Source organism: Sminthopsis crassicaudata, chromosome 6, assembly GCF_048593235.1.
Source record: "Sminthopsis crassicaudata isolate SCR6 chromosome 6, ASM4859323v1, whole genome shotgun sequence".
NCBI classification, from domain to species: domain Eukaryota; kingdom Metazoa; phylum Chordata; class Mammalia; order Dasyuromorphia; family Dasyuridae; genus Sminthopsis; species Sminthopsis crassicaudata.
In genome coordinates, this window is record NC_133622.1 from 80,737,206 (window position 1) to 80,749,348 (window position 12,143).

At 31.5% G+C, this 12,143-nt stretch overlaps 1 protein-coding gene across 1 annotated transcript in view; it reads left to right on the plus strand.

The window, feature by feature from the left end:
* The window catches only part of TLL1 (tolloid like 1), a 142,634-nt gene that overhangs the window by 82,595 nt on the left and 47,896 nt on the right, over positions 1–12,143 (plus strand). Inside the window, 1 exon segment of the mRNA XM_074276715.1 lies at positions 10,761–10,886. Coding sequence (XP_074132816.1) covers positions 10,761–10,886 — 126 coding nt within the window.

Here is a 12,143-nt window from a genome sequence, read left to right on the forward strand (position 1 = left end):
ACTGTCTTGTTTAGATTACAGTTTCTGAAAAGACAAGTGGTTATGGCTAAGCAGTTGAATTCCTTTCCCATTAAATTTTCTGGAGGGTTTAGGAGGTTTGTTTCAGAAATGAAATGGGGAAAAGACATGTTGTTATTGTTTTCAGTGAATATTATAATACTATAGACAGGTTCACATTAAAGTTAGGATTCAATTAAATGTTCCATTGAGCCTACCAGTTATATCTACACTCTAGAAATGTGTGCTCATCATTCTAAAAGTTCTATGAAATGTTGTGAATAATAAAATCTTAATTTGATGACTAGTGAGAATGGTGAACATTGCAGGAATATATAAATCAAATGTGGGAATATGCTTTGCATGTCTTTGCTTATTTAATATAGAGGTTCTATATTTCATTTCAATGTGTGGGGAAGGTGAGAATGATTGAATGATTGAAAATTAAAAAAAAATAATAAAATTAGTGTTATAGTTAAAGGTTTTTGCAATTTCCAAAATGAATGCATTTTAAGAATTCACTTTATGAGAAAAATTCTCTGTTTTTTGTAGATTTTTCATCAACATTCTAAATTGTTGGACCTTTATGATAAATTATATTATTTTTTAATTCTGGAAAGGAATATTAAATAAGGAAACATAATTTAGGTTTAGATGATTGCAAGCAATGTATTTTTAAATAGTTTTTATTTACCAGATATATGCATGGATAGTTTTACAACATCAACAATTGCCAAACCTTCTGTTCTAATTTTTTCCCTCTTTCCCCTGCCCCTAGATGGCAGGTTGACCAATACATGTTAAATATGTTAAAGTATAAATTAAATACAATATATTTATACATGTCCAAACAGTTGTTTAAGCAATGTATTTTTGTGAGATGGTCACATTCAAATTTTCATTTCTATTAGGCTTTGGACAAGTTATCATTGTTTACATAAATACAGTATTAAATAATGATAATTTAAGTACAAAAGGCCTGTTTCATGGGCTACATTATTCACACTAACTGTAATTCCTTATTTTTACTAATTGGCATAATAGTGTTATGTCACACATACATATTTAATATTTCAATAGATCTATGAATTCCCCTATGTGGGTACCTTTTCTAGGGATACATATCAAAAATGATTCACAGAATTATTGACAAGGACATGCTCCTATTAGTCCTTCATATATGATTTATCCAGTGAAGGAGGCTTTCCACTAGATCTTTTTCCATTCTGCAGGTACCAGTGTGACAATGAGGGTGTTCAACTGGTCCAAGATTTTTCAAATCATACTTTTCCTAGATAATAGATTTGTAACCTGCTGCAATCACCCATCATAAATCTCTCCATTTTCCCTTGGGGTCATCTGTAATTTTTATTCATAATGAAACCAGATCTTCTGTTTGACCCTGCTATGAGAACCTGTGATAATCCACTACCTTCCATGGAGATGGAGGTTTCCTTGTGTTTATATTGATGTGATTCATTCCTTTAGCTCTCTGGATAAGGATCTCATAATTGAAACATCAACAGCTAAATTGGTATTTATAGTTGATCTAAACTCATTTTTGTTACTTTGTTACCATGTTACCAATATTGATGAAATTAATTGAGATCTGAAGACAGTATTGTATTTTTCTTTGTTTCATAAATTTTTATGCCCTAAAATTAATTACCCAATTCTCTTATAAAATATGTGTAAAGCAGAAGTCTGCTTCATGAGGATTCATTTAATTTTTCTTCTGCGATTTTTAGTGCTCTCAATATAGAGAAAACTAAGTAGACCCAGCTATGGCCTAAATCTAAATCATGAGAATCAATCTTATATTATTAACTATATACTTTACATTGATGCTACATAACTAACTGTAAAATGTAGTTTTATTTAGGGTTGAAAATATCATGAACTTAAGTAATAGTAGTTGAATGAAGTTTGAAATTGAGGGATTCAGGAAATGCTATAAGAAGAACTCTATATTTTAGAAATAAAATATTTATGAGAATGGTCTCTATTAATAATGTGGACATAAAGGGGCAGCAGGATTTTATATATTATTCTCTGCAGCAAATCCCATCTGCACTTGTACATATTTGAGGGATATAATGAATATAAAATCCTATCATGGCTCCTTTTTGTTCACTAATGCAATTGACTTAGTAACAATAATGCAGTCTTGCTTGAAGGTATACCCCTATTAAATTACTTTCCACCTAGTTATTAAAATGATAAATTTGAGCTTAGAGATAGTTGTATTGAATGTTCCGTTCTGCATTAATATCAAGCAGATTACAAAGGATGGAGGCATCTTCACCAAAGATGTCTGGGGTAATATCCTGTCCAAAGGCCAAAAGAATTCCCTGTTATAAGCATATTTTTTAGTTATTCTTTACAAATATAATCATTATAGCAAGCTGTGAAACAAAACAGCATTCCTTAATGAGATCCTCAAGCACTCAAAAGAGATCAGCCTAGCTATCCATCTTGGAAAAACAAAGTGGATGAAAGATATATACTAACCTAATGATGATACATAATTCAATGGGCTAGTCATTGAATTAAACCAACAATACATACCCCTTCAAACTGTTTTTTTTTAAATATGAAGTGTGCCTAGAATTTAATATTCAGAGAAAATAGGCTTGCATTTTACATAAAACATAATTGGAAATTGTAGTTGTGAAATTATGAATCCTGCAGAGATTCTGATCTTTGATTCCTTCAATCATACAACTTTTTAAACAGTATTTTCTTGATAAGAAAACAAGATCAGAAGACACTATTATCACAGAAAAATTAAAATTATATGTAATTTAAAGGGTGATAATTAACATATTAATTATAATACAAATACTTAATAGTATATAAACTCTAATTTAGTAAGAATCTAAATAAGTGACAACTTTATCTTGCAGATCTATAACATGCATGGCTAGAATGATGGGGATATTCATGTAGGGAAGAGTAGGGATGGCAGAAGAGTAGGGTGAGTGAGTGTTACAACAGAAGAAAGGAAGTATTAAAACTACCTGAAGAAGGCTTCCAGAACCTTGTAGAGGACCTGTATGGAGATTTGCTGGAAAGACATGGATAAGATTCTTCTAGGACGAGGATGTGCATATATGCTTTGTCCTCCTCCATATCAGGGGAGGAAGGGAATCACTCACAGCAGGAAGTTCTCAAATCCATCACAATTTCAGATTCAAAATTATAAAATAAAGGAGTAAAGTTAATTCACATTTCTTAAAAATCAAAACATTTTTGGGAAAGAATTAATCAAATTAAGTGCTAAGAAAAAAACTGAAAAAATTTGTGTGTGGAAAAATGTAGGCTTGATTATTGTAAGTACTTTGAAAAATTCAGTGACAGCACATTTAAATTTTTTTCACTAGTTTTTTTTTCCAAATATATGAAAAGATAATTAAAATTCATTTTTGTAAAATTTTGTGTTCTAAGTTTTTCCCCCTCCTTCCCTTATCTCCCCTATCCCCAAAATAGCAAGCAATCTGATATAGATTAAATATGTGCAATCCTTAAAAACATCTTTCCATATTTGTCATGTTGTGTGGTACATATTTTTTGAAAATGTTTTGCAAATTATGTAAAGAAAATAGAATCCAGTCATCATAAAGAAAATAGAATCAAATCATCCTACTCAGATAATATTTCCTTCATAAACAGGGTTGGTAATGATATGTAAATGGATATTTATGTAGATTTAATGATGATTTCTACATGAATGAAAATGAATGTATTTTCAAGTAATAGTGTGCCATAGTTTTTCCATCTATAGAAATGAGACAATTGATATTTTGTTTTTCTTTCACAATAAAATTAATATAGGCTACTACAATGAATAGATGTGGGTATCATGGGAATACTTGAGACCTTCTCAACATATTTGTAAAGTCAAAACTATTTTCATTACAACACTAGGAAATTTTAATTTCTAATACAGCAATTTGCACACACATATATACAAACACGGATATATAAATACTCATAAATAAAAATTCTTTGGAGAGGGATTCTCAATAATTTTAAAGAATATAAAAGACTGAGACCAAAAAGTTTGAGAATCATGATACTAGAGGAAAAAATAGTTGATAGAGCATTATGAGATTTGTGTGAATTTGAGCAAATCACTATGTTTCTGAGTGTAAACTTCCTTGGCTGAAAATGAGGGAGTTTTTAAGGCACTTGTACTCTTTCAATTCTGTGATCCTAATCCAGGCTTCTTAACTTTTGTGTTTCATGGTAAATTCAGCCAGTGGATCTCTTCTCAGAAACAAAATATTAAATGCACAAAACAAAATACTCAGTATTAGAATGGGAACCAATTTATTGCATTAGTTATCAAACTATTTAAAACCAAATTCACAGACCTTTCCACATTAATGTTCTTGTTTGTATACTTATTTAATTATAAATGGATATTTGCAATAATCTCTAATTTCGTTGATTAAGTCTAGTATATTTATTTAGATACATGATTTTGATGTTTATTTAGAACCCAGTCTAGAATTATGTGTTCCAGATATTCTCACTCCAAATCTAGCTCACATTCCAATAAATATTTCTAATTAATGGAGTTGAAGTAGGAGACTTTTTGTTGGTGTTGTGGTTGGGATATGTTTTACTAAATGCTTTCAAGTTGACAGTTATTTAATTTTTTTTTAACCCTGAGCTTTTAGTATTTGAGTACATACTCACCTCTGGTTCCATCCTGGCACATATCTTTTTTCCCTACAGACAAGAAAGCTACCTGCAAAGAGAAAATTTTTATTTTTGAATCTTGCAAGAATTTGTCGTGTACGTATCTTTCACAGACTGATGGCTTCTGAAACTTTCAGAGGTATGATGATAAACCTCTGATTGGTATAAAAGCCATTTTCCCCCCACCCCAATAATGGATCTTTTCTTGTTAGAAAAATAGAGGGAAAATATTAATTCAAAACTAAGAGGCTGATTTTTGCTTTTTACGATTAACAAAATTTTTATTACTTAGCAAAGCATTTGTTTCTGTAACTAACATAGAGCTCATCTCCCTTAATTTTGAATGCACAATATAGAAATGCCAGCAAAATTCAAACAATGAAAATATTAGCCATGGTTTAAAGTCTCAATTACGCAGGAACTGATGATCTAGTTCTTGTGTAAAGTATTCAGACTTTCTCCTTTGTTCTACTACCCTCTCTCCTTTCCTTTATTTTGTCCAATCTACTTCTTGTTACTGACACTACCATGAGAAGGATAAAGAGAAGGTAAAACTACCATCAGACATTTTGTTTAATTTGCTGAAGGAGAAAGATTTAACACACTAGGTGTGGAATATCTGTGGATTCTCTCCATTTGAATTATTTTTGCTTCCCTTTTAAAAGTCATCATTTCTTAATTAAAGAAATAACTGACATTCTATTAAGTTTTGCCCAGATGAGAGGTTTTTTAAAAAATTCTATGGATATTGTGCAAGTTATCTAAAAATATAACCTAAAAACAAATTAAAGAATTAGATAAAATATTAAGATATTAAAAGCTAAATGATAAGGGCTATAGCATCTATAGAACCAGTCTTATTTAGAAGATCTTGATTAATATCCCACTTCTGACATAAATTAGCTTTATGAATTCAGAAAATTGTTTAACCTCTGGATATACCCTGAAAAATTCTTAATGCTTTGGCTTGTAGAACAGATGCTAGTCTGCAATGAGAAATGCAGTTATATGTCAGGGATTCCCTACACTGAGAAAATTTGAGATTAAAAAAATGAAATATTTACAAGTTTGTCTTTTTCTGGCTTTAAGCCTATTTTTTGTTTGTTTTGTTTCAATCAATATCAATTCTTGAACTATATAAATTGTTACAATGTTGCTTCCAAATTTTCTAGCTTTCATTTTAAGTTATTTTGACTATCTTTAATAAAAAGAAGGGACATACTTTTGTTCAGTTAAATGATTTTAAATAGATTACTTAAGAATTTAAGAATTACTTAAGAATTTAGGATATTATTAAAATTTAAAAAAAACATAAAAGAAAGTGTAAATAACAGAAAGAGAAAGAGCCATTATTATGTTTTATTAGTTTTATTTTTTCAATTATTTTCTCTCTTTCTCCATGCCACAAGGAAGATTATGTTATTACCAGGTTTGTTGCTTTTTTATTATTGTTGATTTTAGGGAGAAGGGAAAGAAATTTGGCCTTGAAATAAAATAGATCTAAGTCAATTACTTGAGATTTCCTCTTTAATTTATATAAATAATTTTGGAGATCCACTGTAATTTTTAGTAATTTCAATATAAAATCCTTAAAAATTCAAAAGCTTAGCTATGCAATCTGTATTTATATTTTGCCTCAATATCTGTCCATGCTCATATGTACAGCAATTTCCCAAGTGGACCCGTGCATGCATACTCACTTCAAGTGCAACATAAAAGTCAACACAAGCAATCTCCAACTTACAAATAAATTGTATTTGATATATATCCACTTTAAACTGATAACTTGGAAAAATATGGTTATCATTTTATAACAGTTTGAGTAAATCAAAAGCACCTAAAAATCACCTTAAGCAGCAAACATTGACCTGCTTCTGTTATAAAGAGATATAGTAGTGCAGGGTAGCACCCGTTTAGAATATACCAATCTTTAGAAGATTCTAGGGAAAATCAGAGCATCTCCACTCATCAAAACAGCAAGAATTAGTGGAAAGAAGTGAGGAAGAAATGTGTTTCAGTAAGGGAGTCAACAAAGCCAAGTCATTCCAGAAGTATTTAAGGATGAAATTAAAAGGAAGATGATCAACAATGATGATAAATACTAATTAAGGTTATATTAATAAACTCGTTTGTTTTTTTTTTTACCATCAAGGATAGTGGACTTACCACATTTATACTCTAATATCTCAGTCCTATACTGCTGTCCTAAATAAAGAAAGTAGAAAATGAAGTGAATAAAGATGGGAAGAGGAGCTGTTCTAAATCAAGTATATATAGCAAGGAGGTCTGTGCTAAAGGCAACATGATTATTGGAACATGAAAAGATTGATTCTCAAGTTATTGGGGGGAGGTGAAGTTTTTAAATGTGTTTAGTGAAGATTCCTACACATTATCAATATGAACATGCAATCAAGATTACAATAATAATTTCAGCCCATGATCCTATATTCCCTTCTAATCTACATATGCATCAAAGCCAGCCTTGATGAGTGAATTAAAAGGCAATGAAAGAGTCTTTACAAATTAAATTTTACAGTTTCATCACACAATCATTTTTCGGATATTTAAAAAATAAATAATTCTATGCTTGTTGTTTATTGACAATAACAAAAAAGTATTTGATTTTGTGAAAGAAACTAGGATTTTTAAAGCTTCTAAGATATTTCTTCACTTTGAAAGATAAAACTGTGGAGATAATCTCATTCAAGTACCTTCTGATTATTAATATAAAAAATAAAACATAGACATTGGTATATACTCATAAATGTATTTTCCTCTTATTGTAAGAGACGTAGCATAGAATTCAAGTCAGAGATTCTCTTAGAATGGTGAGATGCTCCAGATGTTCCTGTTTTGAGATTTGGATTATAGCAAAACACAAAACATTGTACTTTCTCATAAATGAGATCCATAGTCATTCAAGAGAGCTTGTCCTATATATATAGACAAGAAAAAATAAAGTGGGTGGGAAAATGTCTATTGTTCCCATTATAAAACACAATTGGTTACACAACTTATAGAACTTATCTAATTATTTTATCTATGTCTAAGTGTATCATTTTTATTTCATATACATATGAATATCTGACACTACAAATGGACAATGGACTAAGTTCAGAATTGAATATGTAAGGAAAAGAGGGCTTATTGTCTTTGAGAAATTGCAATGTTTATTTTAAATGACTCCAAAGTTTGTCCCTAAAACAGAGAGCCCTCTTTTTGAATACTAAGATTTTTTGATGATGTTGCATGGCTCTGTGTCATGGACACAGACTATTTGAAATTAAAGACACTTCTAAAAGACAATAGTTTGGCACACGGTGACAATGAAAAAATTATAAAGCACTTATGAGACACTAAGCATGTGCTAAGTGCTAGGGATACAAATATAAGTAAGTAACAAAGTCCTTGCCTTCAAGGATCCTTACATTTAGATGGGTAAAGACAGTGGATAAAGGGAAATGTTAAAGAAATTTGATAAACAAGTCAAGACATGGTTTTGAGAAGTGATACAAAGGTCTGGTTCTGGATGAGATAAGGTACAAATTGTTCTAAAGTGGGCTATAGAGGAGATAGTATTTTGAAAATGGCTGAGAAGTGATGAGAAAGCCTAGTTCTGCGTAAAATAGAGTAAAGATTCCATGATGGGTTTAAACAGATTAAAACATTTACAAAAGAGAAATTATATATAAATGACATAAATAAATGATGTAAGCAATGTCTCCAATGAATTAGATATATTATAAAAAAAGAAAAATGGGTTTCTTAAATTGTGAGAGGAATAATTTGTTGCTGACTTAATGCATTCTACTGGTAAACTTGTCCTTTTGAGAGATTGTAAGCTTCTTGAGAGCAGGGCAAATTTTTTGAGGTAATTTTTTGTACTCCCCAGTACTTAGCATAGATCATGATACACAGTAGACATTTAATAAATATTTAGATAGATATAAAGAAAGGAAGACTCCCAGGATGTCAGGTAGGGCTCTATGGCTAACAGACAAAGGTTGCTCGGGATTGACAGACATAAATGGACGCTAATCTTCATTCTTTGAAAGCATAGTCACACTATTGTGTATTGATGTAACTATAGATCTATTAGTGGATTAGAGACTTGATGATGGAATGAGCCTTGAAGGTCACTTAGTCCAATATCTTCATGGCAAAGTTAGGATTCATATCCTGATTTCTAATCCCCAGTCCAGTGCTCCTGTTCTTTTTTCTTCTTCTCTCTCTTTCCTTCTCCCTCTGTCCCTTTTACTCCCTTCCTTTCTCCCTCTCTTCTCCTTCCCCCACTTCCTAGAATACTTTTCAATAGTTTCGAGATGTGTCAAAAACTGCTTGTTTAATCTTTAGACTATACCATAGTACAATAATAATATTTATGGCAATATTTCATCTACAGATTGCATCATTTCAATGAGAAAATTCATCCAATGTTCTAGCTTGAGATTTCAGAAAATTGGGATTTCACTTCTGTGTAGAAGACATAAATATATACAAGATAGAGGATAGGTTGGCCCATGGCTAAGTAAACAGCCCAAGTCTTGATTACCTGGTAAACCTTTTACGCATCACAATAAAAGGCACCCATACACATAATTGTTAATCTGCTTGAGAAAATGATTTGGTTCTGAACATTTATTTGTTTTGTTTTATTTCCATAGTAAGCTTAAAAATCAGGAAAAGTGATAATTTATGTAGAAATGTTTTGCAAATGTTTGGGGATTTTGTTAGGTCACCTAATCTTTTGTCTCCATCATAGACTGTAAATTTTTTATATTGACAATAAAAAAGTTCAGAGAGTAATGTCATGTAATATAAATTTAACATGTCAGAGGTAGCAGAGTATACAGGTACTAGCTACTTAATAGTTCTTGCTTAGAAATTTCTATCCTAAAAAATGTCATAGATTGAATCCTGAATCTTATTTTTGGATATATTTATAAATTGAACCAGATCTCCTTAAAAGAGATGTTAGCGTCTACTTCTGAGTTATTCTAACTTCTGATAAGGTTACAATCTTTATTCTTTTTTCTGAGTGTGGAAGTGACAGAAGCCTGTGTGATGTGGTCTTGAATATGTATATCAAAAACAGTCTGCTAGTTCTGATTTTAATGGACCAGTCCAACTTGAATTGACAGATGAATGACATCGAATGGTGACAGCTGATGCCTCTCCCTGGAATGACTGCTTGCTAATCTAGTTTGGCTTTTTTCCCTGCAGTGAATTTGTTAGCTATTTAATGCAGCTCACATTTCTTGTCCTAACCTCTACTTTACTTTTAGTACACTAAAACTCCTTTTAGAGGATTACTTGTTAATAAACAAGACTGCCAGCAACATGGTAGATTTGTTTAAAATACATAAAAATGGTTTCTTCCTTATGTTAGTCTAACAATGCCTTTTCATGTCTTGGCATGTTTTGAAATGTCCAGATTCATTAAATACTAAGCATATTTATGAAACTGTTGGGAAAAAATAAACTACAGTAGGTTTATTTATTTTTTATTTTTGCTGAATGATTTTAACAAAATGAATCTACATGAAACCTGGAACCTTGTTTAGCATAAATGATTTTGTATAAACATGGTTTTGTTTTTGGAACTTTTGTTCATTTCTCTGTATATAGTGATTATTTACTCTACTGAAACTTTTTCTAAGGCATTTTCCTCCAGATAAGTCAAAAGAGTTAATTGAATAAAAGTTTGGGAATAAATAGAATTCTTAAGTCAATGCCAACCCTCAACAAAGAATTTTTCTCTTTCTACTCCAATCCTACCTTTACCCCAGTCCTCTCCAATGAGAAATAGCTATAAGTAATTTTGCTAATATGAATTATCTGAGTGGAAAATGACTGACTATTCCATGGTGCAAGGTTGCAGGCTGAATAATGAATGGGTAAAACTAAGGTACAGTAAAAAGGTATTGAGAATACTGAAGTCATTGCCTTAGTTTCCCTTTTTCTGGACTAAAAGAACTACTAACTGATTATTTTTGCCTCTGATAATCATCATGCTATTCTTCTATGAAATACTGTATTATTCATCTCTTTGTTAGACAAAGATGAATGCTCTAAGGATAATGGTGGATGTCAACACGAATGCATCAACACTGTGGGAAGCTATGTGTGTCAGTGCCGAAATGGATTTGTGCTTCATGAGAACAAACATGACTGTAAGGAAGGTAAGTGGAAGCTCCCTTGGTTAGTATGAAAACAATAGCATTATAAAGAATCCCCTGCCACATTCCTTGGTAACTTCAAAATCTAAAACAATAACCCAATCTTTTCCATTTTGCAAATGCTTCAAATGCTTCAACTTCTGCCTGAGCTATAGGTTCCTTCCAGGATATTAACACTTTAGACTTCATCATTACTCAAAGCATTCAACTCAAAAATTCTCTTCTCTTTTAACAATGTCCTATTATCACTTTTTGCCTCTTATTCTCCCCTTAACTTCATTCCTTTGTATTTTCTCAAGTATTTCTATGTTCATCCACCTTTGACTCCAAATTTGTTCCATTCCCAACATGGTTCCTAACCCCTGAGTTTGAGTAGTTTTACCATCTTGCTGCTTTGAAAGATCTCACAGGATCATATATTTAGAACTTCAAAGAGTCTAGGAGTCCATTTTATAGATCATATAAAATCTTCATTTTATAGATCATATAATTCAGGTTCTGACAGGAGAAATTCTTTGGCCAAGGTCATTAATTTACAGAAGTTGGATTTGAAAACAGGTCCTTTGATTCTAAATCCATTTTTCTTTGAGGTAGCACACTGCTTCTTTTTAAGCAGCTAAATTTGATTCCATGGATGTTTTTGTTTTTGCTTTTGACCAGTTATTGCCATGGAGATAATGAGAAAACAGTTCTCTAGCTAGAGGAAATTCAAGGAAACATATATGGATGGGCTAATCACATGGCCCACCCCCCCAGGTATAAAGATAATGTGATCACAGATTGTAAACACTGAAAGTTTGGAGAACTCTGTATTAAAAAGAAAACCTTATTGTATACTTCATAATTACTGGAGTTAACCTTGGATATTGTCTCTTGTTGTCATAACTGTTATAACTGTTTTTGACCTTGATTTTGTTTTAGAAACTGCTTAACAACTCTGCCAGATTGCCTCTAGATTAGGTTCTATATTGTTGCATGTCACTTATGGCTTTTTTTTTTTTTAACAATGACTCTTTCCCCTACCTAACCCCTTTTCAGCTGACCCTTTCAATTTTTCAAACCCAAAAGATATAATTCAATACAATGGAAGCTTTACAGCCACAACCAGTGCTGACTGATTTCAATTCCAACTTTCTTGTTTTCCTCATCTGTCCTCTCTATTCCCTCTGGTTTTAGAGGAAGAGCTGGCTTTCCTCCTGTCCAAGGCCAACCTCCCACTAATAACATTAATTCTATTTCCTCCCATCTCCCTCTTAACCT